The sequence below is a fragment of the Myotis yumanensis genome, unplaced genomic scaffold (assembly GCF_028538775.1).
Source record: "Myotis yumanensis isolate MYYU_CA2020_CCGP unplaced genomic scaffold, mMyoYum1.0.hap1 SCAF_23, whole genome shotgun sequence".
NCBI lineage: Eukaryota > Metazoa > Chordata > Mammalia > Chiroptera > Vespertilionidae > Myotis > Myotis yumanensis.
The window spans coordinates 9,915,941-9,936,744 of record NW_027223774.1 but is presented as its reverse complement, the minus strand read 5'-3'; the positions used below and the strand labels follow the sequence as shown (position 1 = coordinate 9,936,744).

At 58.8% G+C, this 20,804-nt stretch overlaps 2 protein-coding genes across 2 annotated transcripts; one reads left to right on the top strand and one right to left on the bottom strand.

Moving 5' to 3' along the window:
• Positions 1 to 3,675: 3,675 nt before the first annotated feature.
• NTN5 (netrin 5) lies at positions 3,676 to 9,106 on the bottom strand. The gene is given in 7 exon segments (XM_070402571.1): positions 3,676 to 4,088; positions 4,476 to 4,556; positions 4,772 to 4,825; positions 5,214 to 5,363; positions 5,477 to 5,665; positions 8,478 to 8,595; positions 8,597 to 9,106. Coding segments are annotated over 7 exon segments (1,515 nt in total).
• A 6,680-nt stretch (positions 9,107 to 15,786) lies between these two features.
• LOC138999816 (galactoside 2-alpha-L-fucosyltransferase SEC1-like) lies at positions 15,787 to 18,958 on the top strand. The gene is made up of 2 exons (XM_070402048.1): positions 15,787 to 15,874; positions 17,937 to 18,958. The coding sequence occupies exon 2, from the start codon at positions 17,942 to 17,944 to the stop codon at positions 18,956 to 18,958; it is 1,017 nt and encodes a 338-aa protein (XP_070258149.1). The 5' UTR covers positions 15,787 to 15,874; positions 17,937 to 17,941.
• The last annotated feature ends 1,846 nt before the right edge of the window (positions 18,959 to 20,804 follow it).

Sequence of the window (20,804 nt, the reverse complement as noted above, 5' to 3'; positions counted from 1 at the left end):
GCGTGCCAGCTGGTTGCTGACTCCTCACCTCTCTGAGCTAGTTGATTCATTGAAGAGGTGGTTGCGAATTCGGGTAGGGGCGGGGGGGAGGGGCGGGGGGGGGGGCGGGAGGTGAGTGGGAAATATCTGTAATACTATCAACAATAAAAAATATATTAAAAAAAAAAAAAGAATTCTGGCCAAGCTTGGCCGGCGTGGCTCAGTGGTTGAGCATTGACCTATGAACTAGGAGGTTAAGGTTCGATTCCTGGTCAGGGCACATGCCCAGGTTGTGGGCTCCATCCCCAGTGTGGGGCATGCAGGAGGCAGCCAATCAATGATTCTCTCTCATCATTGATGTTTCTTTTTTTAAAAAAATATATTTTTATTGATTTTTCACAGAGAGGAAGGGAGAGGGACAGAGAGTTAGAAACATCGATGAGAGAGAAACATCGATCAGCTGCCTCCTGCACACCCCACACCGGGGACGTGCCCGCAACCAAGGTACATGCCCCTGACTGGAATCGAACCTGGGACCTTTCAGTCCGCAGGCCGACTCTCTATCCACTGAGCCAAACCGGTTAGGGCTCTTTTTTAAAAATAATATATTTTTATTGATTTCAGAGGAAGGGAGAGGGAGAGAGCAATAGAAACATCAATGATGAGAGAGAAGCATTGACTGGCTGCCTCCTGAATGCCCCACACTGGGGACCAAGCCCAAAACCCAGGCATGTGCCCTGACCAGGAATCGAACCGTGACCTTCTGGTTCATAGGCTGATGCTCAACCACTGAGCCACAACGGCTGGGCTCATCATTGATGTTTCTATCTCTCTCTCCCTCTCCCTTCCTCTCTGAAATCAATAAAAAAATATTTTTAAAAATTTATCTAAAAATAATAATAATTCTGGCCAAACACACCAGGGTTTGAATCCCTGCCCTCATCTCAAGGTGGAGTCCCCCTGGGTACCTCAATTCCTTCATCTGTATAATGTGAATAATAATGAGACCTGCCTATTTATTGAACAGATATTTATTGAGTGCCTATTATGTTCTAGGCACTATGGTAATAGCACGGAACAAAACAAACACAAATCCAAGGTTAGGGCAGCAGAAGGTGCGATGGAATGTCAGGGCCAGACATCAACCACTTTCAATCTTAACCTCTTTCCCCACCCCCACCCCCCACCCCGCAAACACCAAAAACTGTTCTGCCTAGCACCCCATGATGTTGTAGTATATTCTGGATTCTGATTGGTTGAGGGTCTGACATAAACCTGGTAAGCTATTTTTTCCCAAATATCCTTTCTTTTCTCTTTCCTGGTTATCAAAACAGCCTATTTAGCTGGGTCCAAGAGAGCCCAGCATTGGGGTCTATGTTTCCATCCTCTCTTGCAGCTAGGTCTGGTCATGTGACTAACTTCTGGACAATGAGAACAGAGGGATGGTGTAGCTGCTTTTGGAAAACATCATTATAAATCAGCTGTGTTGGCCTTTTTGCCTTTTTTTCTTTTCCTTCCTTCATTCTGCTGCAAGGATACAGACATGATGGCTGGAGCACTACCTGCCATCTTGGGCCGTGAGGACAAGGGCCATTCTGAAGATGGTGGAGAGGAAAACTAGTAGGTTCTTGGTGGCTTGACGGTCTCCAAACCTCTGCTATGCAAGAGAGAAATAAATTTCTGTCTTGTTTAAGCCACAGTTACTTGGGGTTTACTATGACTCCTAACACTACAGATGTGTGAGGCATCACTTCAGGTTCAGTTGGGTTGCAAATTAGACCATTCATTGATGTTTTCAAATAAGTATTTATTAAGCATATACCATGTGTCATGCACCTTTCTAGATACCAGGTATCTAGAAACAAAATCCCTGCTTCCATGGAGTTCACATTCTAGTGGAAGAGATGGAGAAATGGTTAAAAAAAAAAAAAAAAAAAAGACAACTATCCTGTATAATAGAAGGCTAATATGCAAATCAACCGAATGGCAGAACGACCGGTCGCTATGACGTGCACTGAGCACCAGGGGGCAGATGCTTAATGCAGGACCTGCCCCCTGCTGGTCAGTGTGCTCCCACAGCGGGTGTGCCACTCAGCCTGCCAGCCTGATCGCCCACAACTGCCCTCCCCTGCCAGCCTGATCGCCCCCAACTGCCCTCCCCTGCCAGCCTGATCGCTCCCAACTGCCCTCCCCTGCCAGCCTGATCGCCCACAACTGCCCTCCCCTGCCACGACCCACCTTCTCCGCCGTGACCCGCCTCCTCCACACTGCACAGAGCCACAGGAACCCCAGGCCTCATGAAGCCATCTTGTGACAACGTGAGGGCGTGATGACCACCTAGGCTGTTATTAGTATAGATTATTGGTAGCTTGGGGATCAGTGTCCTCCTGTGTCCTGCCCTTTTCAGTCTCGTCAGGAGCATACCCGGAACATTTATTGCTGGAGGACCCATTCTCTCTCTAACACTATGGCCCACCCTAGCTCCCCATTGGCTGAGAGGCCACTTTCTCTCAAGGAAGGAAAAGGGTTGGTCCCTAAGCCCAAATGGACTTTAAGTCATATCCCTTCTTCTGAGACTTCCTCAAAGGACTCTCTTAGTGGCTTTCCTGCAAAGGTCACCCAAATGGAAATTGTGTTGTTGATTTTATGTGCAGGGGGCAGAGGTCAGGGTGGCAAAGAAGATCCTAGGCCATGACAACCTTCCATTCCATCGTATTTACTGTGTCCAGCTTTTTTAACCCCACCCCTGTGGCCTGTAGGTTCCCAGTTGTTGGGTAGGATAGAATTCTGCTTAGCACCAAGTGATGTCATACTACTCTGTGGCTTGCAATTGGCTATTCTCTCGGGGAAAGGGCCTTAGCCAGTGGTTCTCAACCTTCTGGCCCTTTAAATACAGTTCCTCATGTGGTGACCCCCAACCATAAAATTATTTTCGTGGCTACTTCATAACTGTAATGTTGCTACTGTTATGAATCGTAATGTAAATATCTGATCTGCAGGATGGTCTTAGGCGACCCCTGTGAAAGGGTCGTTTGACCGCCAAAGGGGTCGCGACCCACAGGTTGAGAACCGCTGGGCCTTAGGCTATGCTTCCAGATGAGGTGGACCCCACTCAGAACTATTGTTGGGTATTTACTCAAAGTCTTTTTATTCCCTTCTCAGAAACCATCCTGAGATCCTTCTGGAAAGGAAAGTTCCTAAATCTGGAACTTTCCGGAAAGCTGGCACGGCTATCCTGAAAAGACACATTCCCGCCTTTTCCAGCCACTGTCCCCACCCCCTCGCTTTTACCCAATCCTAAGGCAACACAATCTGCCTAGCACTTAGTGACGTCATATCATCTCTTTCATTGGATTGGCCGTTTTCTCAGGGAGCGGCAGCCATCTCTGGGCTCCGCAGCTCTACTCGACGCCTTCTTCATTTGCCCCTCAGATCCCCTCCCGGCACCGATCAGGGGGTCTGTAGCCAACATCCCTCAAGATTTAAGATTTTATTGAGGAGACTAGTTTCACGGGACTCAGGCCAAAAGTCCAGCCAGAGCACCAAAGGTCCCGTTTGCAGTTGGCTGCCGTGGGTGAAGAGGCCTCCGCGCCTGCACGGCGCTGGCGCAGGCCAGTGACGTCAGGGGCACCGCGAGGTCTGATTGGCTCAGGGACGCGCGCCGTCGAGGTAAAAGGCTCTGCTCCCGGGTTCGTCCTAGCGCACCCGTTGGCTTTCGAGGCCATCGCGCTCGGGGCGCAAGGCCGGGGCTGGAGGCTGCAGGGCGCGGCAGCCGCCCGCTCGCTCCTCCCGCTGCAGCCGCCGCAGCGGCCCGGCCCAGCGCGGCCTCCAGGGAAGCGCGAGGCCGTGGCGGTCGAGGACCAGGCGCGCGGGGTCGGGGCCGCCCGCCGCGCTGCCCAGCACCAGGTAGTGGGAGCCGGGCTGCAGGCGGAGGCAGCCGCAGGCCAGGTCGGCGCCGGGCACCCAGGCCTCCTGGCCGCCGCGGCGCACGGGCTGCCGCGCTCGCTGCTTGTACACGGCCAGCACGTGCAGGGCCAGCCGCTGCCAGGCCTGGCCCGCCGCCGCCGCCTCCGCCTCCGCCTCCGCCGCCAGCACCTGCGCGTGGAGAACTGAGGGGCGGAGAGATGTCAGGCCTGGGTGGTGGGGGAGCCTCCAGGGACCCCGGGGGTCGGTTCTGATGGGGAGGGGCGGGGACCTGAGGGTGGGCTTCCGGGGTCACATCAGGGAGGGTGCGTCTCTGTGGGGATGGGGCCGAGGCCAAGAACCAAGAACAGAGGGAAAGAGGAGACATAGCGGGGAAGGGAACACTCCCTTCCACTGCCCCTGCCCCCCACCCCCCCCCCCCAATTTTCTTGTCGCATTAGGTCCTGTAGCAGGAAAGGCGCTTTAGAGTCGACCGCCCCTTCCCATTGAGGATGAGAAAAAGGCCGGAGACGGGGCTGGCGTGTCATCCGGGCCCCTCTGTAGCCGCAGGCCCTTTTCTGCCCATCACTCACCGTAGTCCTGTTGGCAGAACCTCCGCAGGCTCATGTGTACCCTGGTGCCCGAGACATTGCAGTAGTTGTGGCACTGAGGGTCTGGGGAGGGTCGGGCTGTCTGCCGTGGGCTCCCGAGGCCGGGACCACAGCCTTCTGTCCCTGCCCAGCCCCCCATTCCATCTTGATGGGCAGCTGGGGTGCTCAGACCCCGGGACTGAGCTCAATGGGCCACCCCCGTGTCCCCACTGGGGAGCCCCATCAGCCCATCCCCAGCCCCTCTTGCTGGTGGGAGTCTCCACGCCCGCCTGTCTTACCGGAGCCGTAAGCACTGGAGGTCGTCGGCAGGGTGGTTGTTGCCTCTGGGATTCCTAGGAGAGACCGGAGGAGAAATTTGACCTTAGTTCCTGCCCCCCTTCCCCCCCATCCCCACCCCCCAGGAGTCCAGCTGTTCAGGCATAAGAGGGCAAGCGCCCTTTGCCCTTCTCTCCGGACCTGCTTCCTTCAGACCCAGGAATCTGCACCCCCAGCCCTGCCTCCCTCAGATGGAGGGGTCCAGGCCCCCAGCCTTTTCCTCTCCGAGACTGAGACCGACTGAGGAGACTGGACTTTCAGTCCCCACTTTCCCCCGGAACCCCGAGTCCGGCCTCCTGCCTCTCGTCCCCATCCCAGGACCCAGCCCTCATCCTGCTTTGTCCACTGGAGGTCTGTGATGTCTCCTTCCAACCCTATGCAGGACGGTGGCCCCTCAGGACTCACGCTGGCAGGGCATCCGGGGGGAGCGGCTCTGCTGGTAGCCAGGGCCACAGCGGCTGCACGTCAGGCCGGTGACCCCTATCTTGCAGGAACATTGCCCGCTGGTCTGGTTGCAGGTGCCGCCCGTCGCCCCAATAGGGTGGCACTGGCAGGCTGTGTGAAGAGAGGATCTCGGATGTGGGTGTCTGGGCCCTAGACGCTCCCTCTCCGTTCCCCAGCCCCTCCGGCCTCAGACCCGCCTAGGCTGGGCTTCAGTCTGCACTCACCCCTGCAGGCCTTACGGCTGGTGATAGGCTGCCCGGGGTCCCTCCAGAACCCTGGCTGGCAGTAGTGGCAGTGCCGCCCGGCTGTGTGGTGGCGGCATCGCTCGCAGACACCGCCACTCCGGCCCCCCGACAGCCGGAACAGCTCCGAGTTGAACCTGCAGCGGCGGGCGTGCTGGTTGCAGGAACAGGCTGGGAGCGAGATGGGGCCCATCAGACCACGGCTTTCTGTTTCCTGTCCCCAGTTTTCTCCCCCTGTCCTCAGGAAATCTAAGAGGGACTGCCTGATGGGGGTACCTGGTTAAGCCTGGGTCTTACAACCTCTATTCTCGTCTTTAAAATGGGGGCTCTGGAGCCGGGTAAGCCCCAGGGGACTGATGAACCTCGATGGTGTGAAACCAGGGGGCTTACAGAGTGGCGGCTCTGGGCGCAGGCTACAGAGTCAGACCCTACGTGTCATGTCCCACTGTGCTCCTTGGGCATTTGACTTCTCCTTTTTGTAGCTCAGCTGCCTTTGCTGTAAAATGACACTTACATTATCTGCTTCCTGCGGTTTAAATGAAACCTAATAGATAGAAAGTGCTTAACTCAGGGCCTGACACACCGCACGGACCTGCCCGCTGAGAGCTTCCGCGCGCCAGGTGCCAGGGGCTGAGTGCCCGGTGTGTGGCATTCTCGCGGCAGCTCTGTGAGGCCGGCGCTGTCCCCATCCCCATTTTACAGATGTGCAAACTGAGGCACAGAGAGGTGAGGACACTTGCCCAAGGTAACTCAGCTGAGGGGCGGTCAGGGGCAGGATTGGAACCCAGGCCTCCGGGCTCCGGAGCCTGTGCTCCTACATAGTTCACAGGATTCTGTGAGGACTGTGGACATTGTCCCGGGAGCACTGATCAGGTGTCCGAAGGCAGTGGCTCTCAAATCTTACTGTTTATCAGGATTCCCGGGCTAGACGTTGAAAAAGAACAATGCAGGTTCCAGGGCCCAGCCCTGGGGCTTCTGCTGGGCCCAGGGGTCTGTATTTCTAGCAAACATCCCAAAGTGAGATGCTGATGTGGGGGTCCGTGGACCACTCCTCGGAGCGATCGAAGGAGCTGTGGACTCCAGGAGGGTTGAGAGGCTGGGCTGGCAAGTCCCGAGACCCAGAGGACTAGTGGGAAGGTCATCAGGGAGCCGGGTGTCTGTGTGTTCTTGGGGAAATGACGCTGCCTCTCTGAGCCTCGGTTTCCTCCCTGTTCAGTGGGGAAGGGGTTCAGGCCACCACTTCCGGAAAGCCTGCAGCTTCACCACAGGAGTGAGTCCCATCCTGTCTCAACCCTTCTCCGTCACAACAGTTGGTCTCGTACTCAGGTGCAGAGGCCACAGCCCAGCTCAGCCTGGTGGGGCGTGGGGGAGGGGTGGGGGGTGGGGGGGAGGTGATTCGCAGAGGGACAGCCTCCCCCTGCTCCCAGGTTCTTCCCAGGCCCAGGTTGAGCCCCGCTGCACCCCCAGGCCATGTTATCTCCCCTCCCTCCCTCCCTCAGATCTGGCTGGTGGGAATGGATCCACTGAACAGAGGCCCTGAGGTGGTAGGGGCAGAGGGTCAAGGAGGACCCCTGTTAGGATGAGGGTAGAGTGGGGAGCTGAGGACAATGGACGGTCTGTAAGTCAGTCATTGCAGGAAGAAACAGGGTGAAAAGGGCACAGCACGTGGGAGGTAGAGGGAGGGGCGTCCAGGGAGTTGGAGTGAGTGTGTGTGTGTGTGTGTGTGTCTTTGTGCCTCTGTGTGTATCTCTCAGTGGAGTGGGGTCACCTCCCAGGGCCTCAGACCTGCTAGCAAGGGCTGCCAGCTGGAGGCGGGAGGAGCAGGGGGGCTGTCTCTGAGGAGGGGCTTCTGCAGGGAAGGGGGAGGGGGGCCAGACTCAGAGCTGCAGTCTGGGAGCAGCAGCGGGAGAAGGCGCTGAGCGGGCGGGGCCAGGCCCGGGGAGCGCTGGGGGCGCCCTTGCCGGCAGTGAGACTTAGGGCAGGTGATGGATGAGGGCCGGGCCTCGCCTCGGTGTCGGGGATGGCAACATTGGCAGAGACCCGGCAAGCTCTTCCTCAGTGCCAGGTGCCCCAGGAGGCTTTACTCCAAGGCAGGGCTGGGGACCCTTTTTTCTGCCAAGGGCCACTGGATATTTATAACATCATTTGCGGGCCATACGATATTATCGACTTAAAAACCAGCCTGCTGTCGTTGGCCAGACATTCAATGAACTCGTCCCGGATGCCTTGGCAGGGCCAGACCCAATGATTTCTCGGGCCTTAGGTGGCCCGAGGGCCGGACGTTCCCCACCCCTGCTCTAAGGACTCCCTGTATATGAATGAGCTCGTTGGAGTTTCACTGCCGCCCATAAAGGAAATACTGTTACTTCACAGGTGGGGAAACGGAGGCAGAGAGAGGTTGGGCCACTTGCGAGGATCACACCAGAGGAGCCGGAAGGAGAGCCAGGCAGTGAGTCCTGTCTGCTGCCCGAGGACACTGAGTGTGGCAGCGCCGGACAGGAGCGTGGCAGGGACAAGCCAAGACCCCCAGCCCAGCTTCTGGCCCGGCCACTTACTGGCTGTGTGTCCTTGTGCGCAAGGGACTTCCCAACTCTAGCCTCAGTCTCCTCATCTGTAAGATGGGCCTGCTGACAGTGCCTGCCCGGCACGTAGCGGGTGACAGCTGCACAATGAACGAGTCAGGACGGGGTCCCTGCAGCAAGCCAGGCCCTGGGCTGGGTGTTTATTCGTGTCATTATCATTATCATTGTGATCGAGGGTCAGGGAGAGCAGGGGCCCCCTAATGGGCAGGTAGGCAGCAGAGAAGCGGGGCAGGCAGTAGAGCCTGTGCGGGGAGGTGAAGAGGGGACCCCCAGCTGGAGAACAGTGAGGGGAGAAGCAAGGAGCAGGCAGCTCTGGGGCGGGAGAGCATCCTGCCCCTTAGGGACAAGGGACCGTGGGCCTGGTGGTGGGTGAGGTTGGGGAGAGCGGGCCCAGGACTCACGTAGGCAAGGGTGGGGGTGCCAGGGTGTGGCAGGCCGCCAGGGCCAGTCTCGGTGGGACGGGCGGCAGCTCTCGCACCCCGGGCCGGTGGTGTGGTGGCGGCAGCGGCAGCGGGGGGGGCCGGGCACGGGCAGCGCAGCGGGCGGCGTGGCCGTGGCACTGGCAGCGTCCTCTCACTCCAGCTGCGGCCAGCCCTGCCCGGCCCCCAAACTCCACTCGGAGGTGACTGGCCACCACGCTGGCCTTAGAGCCTGCTGGGGCACGGAAGGTCACTTTTTCGGGGCCCCCCAAGGCGCCGGGCCAGGCGGGTCTGCGCCACAGCGATCTCCAGGGGCCCCCCGTGGCCCAGGCGGCCGACACGACCAGGGCTGGGGGTCCTGGGGTGCAGAAGCGCAGGCTGACGGACGCCAGGAGGAAGGAGCCCCCCAGGGCCAGGGTCACACTGCCATTGCAGGCGGCCCTGCTGCCCTCGGCCCCTGTGGAGAGGGCGCAGGCCTGGGGGCAGGAGGCCGCCACGCCAGCCAGCTGGGTCACGGGTGGGAGGCAGAAGCGGGGGCGGCCCCCCGGGTGGTAGCAGGGGTCTGAGGTGGCCTGGCTCAGGAGGAGCAAGAGGGCGAAGGTCACGGACATGGTCCCAGCAGGGCAAGTACCTGGGGAGGACAGGAGGGGCCAGGCTGGGAGCCTCAGGCTGTCCTCGAGTGTCAGCCTCCACCGGCTCCCTCAGGCCCCCCGAGACCCCGGCATTCCACCCAGCCCTGCCCGAGCCCCTCCCGGCTGCTCTAAGCGAGGAAAATAGTTCCATCTGGGGAGAATTACTGTTTACACAACCCGAAGGGGAAAGAACGCAAGCAAAATCGAGAATTTTGCCTGAACTAATCCGTAGCTTAACACCCCAGAGCGATCTGTCAGTGTCGGGGGGCAGGGGCCCTGGGGAGAGGGCAGGGGGGGTGCAGGTGGCGAGCCTGAGGGAGGGCATCAGATCAGGGTGGTGGGTCAGAGCTGGGCAGGGGAGGGGCGTTTAGAAATGGATGAAGCTCCAAGACAAAGGACTAGACTGCGGGCCAGGGCACAGCCGCAGAGACAGACGAGAGGAGAGCGGCGGAGAGACACAGGCACCGAGGGGAGGCCGGGAGGCCCGGGCACCCAGCGTCCACGGGGAGTCGGGCAGGGCCCAGGGCGCCTACGGGCTGGGACAGACAGACAGGCTGTGGCTGAGGCATCTGGAATCAAGAGCACAGACAGCCCAGCAGGCCCGGCCAGGCCTGGCGGTGGGAAGGGGAGGAGGGAAGGTGCGGGCGGGCGGGCGGGCGATCAGAAGCTGGAGGCCAGGCCCCGGCCTGCAGGGATCAGAGTGAGGCCCTTTCCCACGTGGTGCCCTAACCTTGTTCTCCACACCCAGGGCACGGAGGGGATTACCGCCAAACCACTGGGCCTCCCCGCCACCCACCCCCAGCCTCCCCGGCCCTTAACCCTTTCCCCCCAGGTGCACAGCCCAGAGAACCATGCTGAGGGCGAGGACAGGCGGGTGGGGGTGGGGGGCGGTGAGGAGCGGGTGCGGAGCCCTGTGGGGCAGGGGAGGCAGATGGCTGATTCCCCCAGGACGCCCGGTGGGAGGGCCTGGGCTTGGGGTCTGAGGACTTTCCCATCGGCTCAGCCTGCCGTCTGCCGTCTTAGGCCTCAGGGTCCAGGCATCTGAGCCCCCATGTTCAACACTGATCTCAGGTCCCCCGAGCAGATGGGGGAACAGATGTTGGGGTGGTGTGTGCTGAGGCAGGAGAGAGCGCGGCAGGGCTGGGGTGTCCAAGGGGCCAGAAGTCCAGACCTCAGGATGGCAGAGCTGGGAAGGACTTGGTGCTGGGATGCCACCCCTCCCCTCCCAGGGCCACAGCCCCCAGTGAGGCTCACTCAGATCTGAGGGTCTTGGAGCCTTTCTGGGCCCCACTGCCCAGTGCCCTGGCTCTGAGTCGGGACCCAGGCTGGGAGTCTGGGGGTGCAGGTGGGGTCCCAGCCTCCCTCAGCCTGATCCTACAGTCTCCAGTGTCCCCAGTGCAGAGACTGCCCCCTGCCCTCCCCCCCATGACAGGCACCACCCTCCGCCCCTTCAGAGGAGCCTGGCGCCATTTTGCGCTCTGGCTGCCGGCATTTGGCATTTGCCCGGAGTCCCTGGGCACCAGCGCGTGAAGGGCCTAGCCCCGCACCCCTCCCAGCTCTCCTCCCCTGCCTGGGTGGTTCAGGCCGGGCCACTTTCTGGTCCTTAGCCCCTTGGGCAACCAGACCGTGAACCCCCCCTCCCAGCCCCCCCCCCCCATGCCCCTAAGGAACCCAGAAGCCACCCCTGCCCACCGGGGACCCACATGGCCAGCCCTACCCCTCCTGGGAGCTGGAGCCCACCCCCAGCCCCTTTAAGGTACAGAATCTGGTTGTGCTCCCACCAGACCCAGAGCCAGGGACCCCAGGCAGCGTGGAGGTCCATCTGGGCCTCAGGCTCCTTCCCCCCTGACCGCCCCCCCCCCCCCCCCCCCGCTGGTTTACAGTCACCCGCCCGTCACCCCTGACGTGGGTCAGACCTGCGCCCAGGCAGAGAGCGTCCTCCTCACCGGTCTTCCCGCAGCAGCGCGCCGGCCTGGGCCCTCGGGAGTGAGCGCCGAGTGGCTGTTCTCAGGCCCCGGCTAGTGGGGGTTCTGGGCGGGAGCTCAGAGCTGAGCTGCAGAATCCAACACCACTACCGCCCCCCCTGCCCCAATCCCCTCACCAACCGCAGCCTCCCTCTCCCCGCAGGGACCCCTGCCAGCCGCACCACCGCCCGGCCTGCCCTGCGTGGGACCTGAGAGCCGTCGCCCCGGGGACCGAAGCTGGCCCAGGAGGGGGCTCCGGGCAGGTAGGATGGGCCGGGGCCAGGGGTCCCCGCTGCACTCACAGTCGCCCCTGGAACAGCCGGCGGTTCAGCCCCACCACGCGGTGCTGTGGGTCAGGGCCCCTCACACTGAGGTGGGACGTCACCCCAAGCCAGCCCCTCCTCCCTCTGGAACCTTCTGTCAGCTGTGGGTAACTGAGCGGTCAAGTCAGGGGCTTGCAAGCCCTAAAGCGCGGGGCTCTTGGAAGGCTCGTGAGCTGCTTTCTGAGGGTGGGGACGGAGGTGAGGCCGGCATGCTTGGGGCCTCAGTGGCTCTAGCAGCCGAAAGTGGGGACCCCGAGGAGGACAGAGCTCAAAGCCAGCCTCCCCCAGGGCCAGTTTCCAGCGAGGCCTCAGGGCTCCAGTCGTGAAATTGTCATGCAAATGTTGCTGTCAACTCTATTACCTACTGAATGGTTTTGTCCATCACCTCCACTGAGAAGAGCTAGGGCCTCGGAGGATGAGGCACAGGTATGTGCCGCTGTGGCCTCCAGGACCTCGGCACTGACTGTGGCACCGCATGGGCCCGACCCCGACAGGGATCCGGACCTCTGTCCAGAGCCTGCCTTGGGCGGGGGAGGCCACATCGGTGCAATCCGAGCAATCCGCACTTCTGGTTCCGGGGGAGGGGCTGGCCGGCTGGAGCAGGACAAGGACTTGGGATTTAAAAAAATATATATATATTTTTAGCCCTAGCCAGTTTGGCTCAGTGGATAGAGCATCGGCCTGCAGACTGAATGGTCCTGGGTTCGATTCCAGTCAAGGGCACATGGCTGGGTTGTGGATGTGCAGGAGGCAGCCAATCAATGATTATCTCTCATCTTTGATGTTTCTATCTCTCTCTCCTCTCCCTTCCTCTCTGAAATCAAGCCCACAACCCGAGCATGTGCCCTTGACCGGAATCGAACCCAGGACCCTTCAGTCCACAGGCTACTGCTCTATCCACTGAGCTAAACCAGCGAGGGCGGGACTTCGGATTTGAAAGTAAACTGTAAGGAGGAGTTAGCTGCCAGAGGAAGGGGTTGGGGGCTGAGGCACCCTGAAGTCAGAGGGGGATGTGGGACCTGACAGTGGGGGTGTGAGTGACAGGAGAAGGGGTGCAGAGGCCCTCCCTGTGCAGACACTGAGCACAGGTGAGCACACGTGGACACGCACAGAGCTCGTCCATGTCAGGCTCACAGTCTCAAGCGAGGAGAGGTCACTACTGGAAAGGAATAAACCATTCGTTCTAGAACATGGTGGAAGGTCAGGGGTCCGAGGGGACATGTGGGCTGTGACCTGAAGGGCATCGGGCATCGGCGTGGCGTCGGGCAGGAACAGCCCAGGCAGGGGAGCAGCGGGCGGAGCAAAGGCTGGTTTTGCTGCCAGAGAAGATGCAAGGATAAGGCTTAGGTCTCACTTTCTCCTCCCCACCTTGGGATAGAGGTTCCTTAAGCTAATGTTATCCGGAGGGGAGCTATTCCTGTCCTCCCTTTTGTTCCTTTTTGTTGTTGTTAATCCTCATGGGGGTGGGGGTATTTTTTTCCATTCTTTTTCAGAGGGAGTGGAAGGAGGGAGGGAGGGATGAGGGGAGAGAGAGAGAGAGAAACATTGATGTCTCACTGGTTGCCTCCAGCAACCAGTACCCTGACCCCTGACCCCTGATCCCTGACCCCTGACCAGGGTTGGGAGTGAACCCACAACTCAGGTACATGCCCTTGGCTGGGAATTGAACCCATGACCCTTTGGTGCGCGGGCCACGCTCTAACCATTGAGCACCCCGGCCAGGGCTCCCTCCCCTTCTAAATAGCCTGAGCTGCCTGAGGGGATTAGTACCCACAAAGGTGTCCCGGGGGAGGAGGAAGGGACAGAAGCAGCCAGAGGGGGAGGAAACCATTCCCCCCAAGTTGAAAAGGAGATTTTGGGTGGGAGGTTTCCTCAACTATTCGCCACCTGTACACTCACAGCGCCCCGGAACGGAGAGAGGCCCTGCCAGGGCACAGCTCTGAGGTGGCTCAGCAGGGTGGGACCCGACCCAGAACTAGCAGAGGCCCCGTGAGGCAGGCAGGTCCAACCCTCCGTGTCACCCAAGGGAGCGTGTGTGCACCCGCAGGACATGCTCGAAAAACACAGGACAGTAACTGAGAGCACAGTCCCCTAAAACACATGGCCTGGGTTCCAGTCCAGGCTCCGCCTCCTTCCTAGCTGTGACACGTCAGGCAAGTTTCTTAACCTCTCTGTGCCTTAGTGTCCTCATCTGTTAAAAGGGCATAAAATGCACCTTCCTCCTGGGCGGTGGTGAGGACGAAAGGAGCGAAGACAGGCCAAGGCCTGCAGTCTCGTATCTGAAGCTCTTTGGACCAGACATTCTAGAAGCTGTGTTTTGGCACCATCGTGGGGTGCGGGGGCAGCGTGCACGTAGCCCACTGGCTGGGTCTGACAGCATCCCTCAGCAAACCTTATTGTTTCTGCAGCCGAACACCCAGCATTCACACTGAGAGACGCCTACAAATGGCCGCACGTGCGGTCAGGCCAGATTTCGTCCCCTAATGAGTTCAGTTCGGCTGGGGTTTGCCACCATCTGAGGGAAACGGCTGTAAGGACTGTAGCCCAGGGCCGTGAGCGCTGAGACCTGCCTGGCCCGTGGCAGGACCCAGGCGCCTCGGTCCTCAGCCTCCATTCCCCGCTTGCCTCGGCCTTTCCCTTGTTCAGCCGATGAGCAGCCAGGAGAGGGAGCTCTTGAGCGCGGCAGCGGGTCTGGCTGCCTGATCTGCAGAGCCTTGTGCCAAGTGAAAACGTGGTGCCTTGTTCAAACTTACTGAGAATTTCTAGAGGCTGAGAGCAGAGCATTAAACCCAACACGGGGCCCTTTGGCGGTCAGGGCCTGTGTGACTGCACGGACCACGCACCGTGGAGGTGGCCCCGGGTGGTGGTACCTTTGTCCTGAGCTGGTTCCTCCGCCCCAGGAGCCCAGGGCCAGTGAGCGGCTGGAGGTGAAGCCTTCCCCACGGGGACCCAGGCAGGAGCTGAGGGCAGGCAGCGAGAAAGACGGGGACAGAGTTGTCCCCATGAGAAGAGGGGCTCTGGGGCAGGTTTCACTCGCTGTTTTGGAAACTAAAGCAGCAAGCAAGACGTTTCTCGCTCCGATGCTACTGGACTTACGATGGGCTTATATCCGATAAAATTCAAGAAAATTCATTTAGCCCTGGCTGGTTTGGCTCAGTGGATAGAGCGTCAGCCTGCGGACTGAAGGGTCCCAGGTTCGATTCTGGTCAAGGGCACCCCCCCCCCCCAAAAAAAGCACTTAATAGACTTAAACTACCTATGAGCATCAACCTATGAACCAGGAGGTCAGGGCTCAGTGCCCAGCCAGGGCATATGCCTGGGTTGCAGACTCCATCCCCAGTAGGGAGCCTGCAGGAGGCAGCCCATCAATGATTCTCTCTCATCTTTGATGTGTCTATCTCTCTCCTCTCCGAAATCAATAAAAATAATATTTTTTAAAAAAGAAAAGTAACTTCAACTATCAAACATCGTAGCTCAGCCTAGCCAGCCTTACCTTAGCCTGCAGTTGGGCAAAATCATCTCGCTGCTGGTCCCAGCATCATGAGAGAGCACCCTACCACATCTCGCTAGCCCGGGAAAGATGAAAATTCCGAATTGGAAGTATGGTTTCTACTGGAGGCATATTGCTTTCGTACCGTTGTAAAGTCGAAAAATTGCAATTCGGGAACGTTCTGTGCCCCTCAGTGGAAGGAGTGTGATGTCATATTAGTCCTCATGTGCCGAGAGCCAGCTGACCCCGCTGGGAACCCAGGCCACCTATGCTTCAGTCAAGGAGGGCCCTAGATGGTCAGATTACTCAAGGGAGGAGCCCTGGATTATGGGAGGAGAACTGAGGCCAGGCCCACAGAGCCCCAACATTCAAGGGAGCCAGTGGAAGCAGAGATGGGTGAGGTGGAAGCCAGCTGACCCAGACTGGAGGCTGCACAGTCCGGGGCTTCTGCAGGGGCTTGGGGGACTCCTGAGCTGTAGCCACTGGGATGACCCCAGAGGAGGGGCGGGGAGGGGGTGTGGGGGGGGGAAGCGGATCAGGACGCACTGGAGACCTGGGAGCCCACGTGAGAGCTGGAGGAGAGACTGACTCAAAAAGAAGCAACTCCTGCCCTGGCCAGGGTTTCTCAGTGGTTAGAGGGCCAGCCCCCACACCAAAGGGTCATGGGTTCGATTCCTGGTCAAGGACATGTACCTCGGTTTGCAGCTCGAGCCCTGCCCCAGGTTGGGGGGAGAGGGGGAGGCAACCAGTCAATGTGTCTTTCTCATATCAGTGTTTCTCTCTCTCTCTCTTCCCCTCCCCCTCCCCCTCTCCCTCCCTTCCATTCTCTCTGAAAAGCAATGGGGAACACTATCTTCAGGTGAGGATTAACAAAACAAAAAAAGAAGCAACTCCTGAAGAAGGTAACTCATCCCATTACAGGACAGGAAACCGAGGCTCAGAGAGTCCAGTGGAGTCGGGAGGCGCTGAGGTGAGCTGGGGGTGGCTCCACCGTGCGGGCTCCACCAGGAAAGAGCACTGCACACTTCCTGTGAGCACATAGACGGGCATTAGCGAGCGTGGAGAGGGTGTGGAGAAATCAGACCCCTCACACGGGGCTGGGAATGGAATGGCAGCTGCTGTGGAAAACAGGCTGCAGCTCCTGGAACTATTCAACGGTTAGCACGTGACCCAGCAATTCCACTCCTCGGTCAATCCCCGGGGGAGTGAAAACGGCGGTCCACACAGAGATTGGTGCACACGTGTTTACGGCAGCACAGGCATAAGAGCCCAAGAGGGGGCACAACCCAAATGCCTATCGACTGATGAACTGATAGACAAACGAGCACTGGAATATTAGCTATAAAAGAAGTCAGCGACGTACCGACTCATGCGACAGGATGGATGAGCCTTGAGAACACGATGGCCAGTGTCGCTCAGTTGGTTGGGCGTTGTCCTGGGCACCTAAAGGTCACCGGTTCAATTCCCAGTCAGGGCACATACCCCGGTGTGGACTCAGTCCCCAATACGGGGTGTGCAGGAGGCAGCAGGATTGATGTTTTGCTCTCACATCAGTGTTTCTCTCTCTCCCTCTCCCTTCCTCTCTCTAAAAATCAATTAAAAAAGAGAATATGATACTAAGTGAAAGGAGCTAGTCACGAAGAACCACATATTGAATTATTTCGTTTATATGAATTATATAGAGCAGCTAAAGCACGGAGGCAGGGAGGATGGGAAGATTGGGGGGGTGACTAAGGACCACAGGGTTTCTTTTTAGGGTGATAAAATTTTTCTAAAAATTGTAATGGTTGCACGACTCTGAATATACTAAAAGGCCATTAAATTGCACACTTTTTAAAAAAGTTCTCACCTGAGGATATTTTTTCCGTTGAGTTTTAGAGAGAATGGAAGGGAGGGAGGGAGAGAGAGAGAGAGGGAGAGAGAGAGGGAGAGAGAGAGGGAGAGAGAGGAACATTGGCATGAGAGACAAATCGATGGGTTGCCTCTCGAAAGCACCCCGACCGGGGCGGGGATGAACCTACAACTGAGGCGCGTGCCCTTGACTGGGAATTGAACCCACGACCCTTCGGGCCACAGGCTGATGCTCTAACCACTGAGCAACTGGCCAGGGCTGCACACTGTTGATGAGTGAATTGCATGATATTTGAATATTGTCTCAATGAAGTCATTACCCCAAAAATAAAAAGGGTTCATCACAGACCTTAATATTAAAGCAATGCAGAGAGAATGTTACAGAAGCAGGAAGTGGGAACTGCTGGTCCCTTAAGTCCTGGCCCAGAAAGGGCACAACCTCACTTTCGCCATGTTTGATTGGCTGAGGCAGTGGCAGGCCCGCCCGGATTCAAGGGCAGGGAAGGGGGAAGGGTCTGACCGGCATGAATCCACCACACCCACCCACAGCAACAGGAAGCCCTCACCATGGCGGAGGCTCTGGAGCGCAGTTCCTGGAGGTGCTATGGGCGACCCCATTGTACTGAGGGGTAGACAGGCCTAGGGGGTTAAGTAACGTGCTCAGGGTTGGCCAGCCAGCGGGAGGCAGAGCCCACCCTGAACCTGGGCTGTCTGTGCTCCTGACCTCCTATTGTGCCGCCTTCTTGGCCTGTGAACGTCCCAGAACACAGCTTCGCCAGTAAGCCTGGCAGTACTTGTCTTAGTCACTTAGCGAGCGTTTCCTACGTGCCAGGCACGGCCTGCAAGTGATAGTGCAACTTCCTTTAATCCTCACGCAAACGTAGTAAGGCGGCCTGTTAGCTCGGACCATGTGCAATGGGGTAAGGTCAGAAATGGGCACTTTCAGATACTTCAGCTAATCATCCGTTTAACGGGTGAGGAGCCTGGAATTCAGAGAGGTGAAGTGACTTGACTAAAGTCACACAGCGCCAGTGAGGGCCGGACTGGGACTCGGACCCAGGCCTGAAGCGCCCCGAGGATGAGAGAGTGAGTGAATACATGTATGACCTGGCGGGGGAGGAGTGAGACCCAGCGGAGTGCCCCGCCATCCCTCCTGACCTGGGTCCCTTCTCCCCCTGCAGCCAGCATGGGGTCCTGGACCGCTCGCCCTGCCTTCTCCACCATCTTCTTCGTCGTCGTCTTTGTGGTGTCCGTCATCTACCACTGCCACCAGCGCCTGGCCCCGGTGCCCGCCCCCTGGGCCTCCCGAGGCCTCGTGGCCCTGGGCCCCAGGCACCTCCCCCAGGGGGGCATGTGGACCATCAACTCCCAAGGCCGCCTGGGCAACCAGATGGGCCAGTACGCCACACTGTATGCCCTGGCCAAGCTGAACGGGCGGCCGGCCTCCATCCCGGCCCAGATGCACAGCGCGCTGGCGCCCATCTTCAGGATCTCCCTGCCCGTGCTGCACGGCGCTACGGCCGGCAGGATCCCCTGGCGCAACTACCCCCTCAACGACTGGATGGAGGAGCAGTACCGCCACCTCCCCTGGGAGTACGTGCGCCTCACGGGCTACCCCTGCTCCTGGACCTTCTATCACCACCTGCGCCCCGAGATCCTGCGGGAGTTCACGCTGCACGACCACGTGCGGGAGGAGGCGCAGCGGTTCCTCCGGGCCCTGCAGGCCCCACGAGCCCCGCAGCTGACCTTCGTGGGCGTCCACGTGCGCCGCGGGGACTACGTCCGCGTCATGCCGCGGGTGTGGAAGGGCGTGCTGGCCGATCGCGCGTACCTGCGACAGGCCCTGGACTGGTTCCGGGCCCGCCACCCCACCCCCGTCTTCGTGGTCACCAGCGATGACATGTCCTGGTGCCGGCGGAACATCAACAGCTCCCTCGGGGACGTGGTGTTCGCAGGCAACAGTCGCCAGGGCTCCCCCGCCAAGGACTTCGCGCTGCTCATGCAATGCAACCACACCGTCTTCACCGTGGGCACCTTCGGGGTCTGGGCCGCCTACCTTGCAGGAGGGGACGCAGTCTACCTGGCCAACTTCACCCTGCCCCACTCCCGCTTCCGCACGATCTTCAAGCCACAGGCGGCCTTCCTGCCCCAGTGGGTGGGCATCGCCGCCAACCTTGGGCCGGCCGGAGAAAACAGCCCCTAGCCTTGCACGTGTCCCTCCCTCATCCTCGGGGGACAGGCGGTGTATGGGGACCAGCACAGGGGCTCAGGATTGGACCCCCAAGTTTGAACCCAGGCAGCTCTGCTTCTCGGCTGGGTGACCTCGAACAAGTGACTTAACCTCTCTGTGCCTTAGAGTGCCACCTGGAAAATGGACGAGATACAGAAGCTACCTTGGCAGCCGCTCCTGAGAACTCGGTTCATTTAGAGCCTGGAAACATGGTGAGTGCTAGCGGCCCAGGAGATGGGAGCTGAGTTTTGCTCTCTCCTCTGTGGCTCTGGGAGCACAGAGGCCAGATATTTTGCCCTTGCCTCCTGGGAGGATTTGGCGATGAAGCCATCCCTGCTGTCAACTGAAGGGGTGTTTTTGGCAGCTAAGAATTCAGGCTTCGGGTTTAATGGGGCCTTATGAAAACACACTAGAGGCCTGGTGCACCACATTCGTGCACTGCGGGTGCGGCGGGGGGGGGGGCGTCCCTCAGCCTGGCCTGTGCCCTTTAGCAGTCTGGGAGCCCTCGGGGGATGTCCAGCTGACGGCTTAGGCCCGCAGTCAGACATCCTTAGAGCTGCTGTGGAGGCAGGAGAGGCTCCCGCCGTCAGCCCAGCTTCTAGCTGAGTGGCTCTCCCCCGTGGGAGCGCACTGACCACCAGGGGGCAGCTCCTGCAATGAGTGTCTGCCCCCTGGTGGTCAGTGCACATCACAGCGACTGGTCGTTCTGCCATTCAGTCGATTTGCATATTACCCTTTTATTATGAAAAGACAGAGAAAACAGGATTTGAGGGGCTGAATCTCAGGGAGATACCCTTGGTGGCGAGGGAGTCCTCTGGATTGGGGGTGAAGGGGAGGGCCTCACAGCGTTGGCAGGACTCAGCACCAGGCCTGGAGCTGCAGCAGCAAAGACACCCGCATCCACAGGTCACAGAAGCAGCAGGAGGGGACGCCTTCCACCTGGCTTTCATGCGGGAGCGGGCACGGGGCAGGGTGAAGGTGGCCAGGTGGATGGTGTCCCCTCCTGCAAGGTGGGTCCACAGAGACCCAGAGGGCCACAGAGACCATGGCAGGTCAGCTGTTGCTGTGTGCACAGGTGACCTCCCCCCTGGGCAATGAGGTGCCCAGGACTTCATCCACTCTGAGAAACGCCAATATGGACCAAGGTTGAATTTAATGATTATTGGTTTTCTGTGTTCAGTGTGTTTTAAAGTGTGAAGATACCAGTCTTTTTTACTGGTGTAATTCTCCTTTTTGGATATTAACAACAATCATTTATACTCATTTAAAATTTCCACCAAATAGGTGCCCTGGTTTAGAAAGCGTTTAGGTCACATCTCTTTCCTGTTCTAAGTGCTTTTCAGGTGTCTTATTTCTTCGAATCCCCATTTTGTGCATATGTCTGAGGGTGGGCACCTCTTCTTTAGTGTATAAATAATATTGCAGCTCCCCAGAGCCATTCTGGGCCTCAGTCTACTGGCTTGAGTCTTTGATGGCGTCGTCATGGTGTGGGGCCGACAATGAAGGAAGCAGGAGGAGGGTTGGGGAGGAGGGGGAGGGGGATTGGAGAGGGAGGTCCTGTATTAGCTATCGATTACTGTGTAACAAATAACCCCAAACCCAGTAGCGTAGAATGACAGTAATACTTTGTTATTTCTTATTGTTTCTGGGGGTCAGGAGTGTGGGAGGGGCTTAGATGGATGATTCCGTTTGGGATGCCCAGTGAGGTTGCCGTTAGGTGCCGGCCAGCCAGGGCTGCTATCATCTGAAGGCTTGACCGGGGCCGGGGGATCCCTTCTCACGGCTGGCATTGGTGCTGGCTCTCGCTCTCGGTCACATC

Excerpts from the sequence above, each read along its gene's own strand:
- LOC138999816 (XM_070402048.1), top strand. The coding sequence starts at position 17,942 with ATGGGGTCCTGGACCGCTCGCCCTGCCTTCTCCACCATCTTCTTCGTC.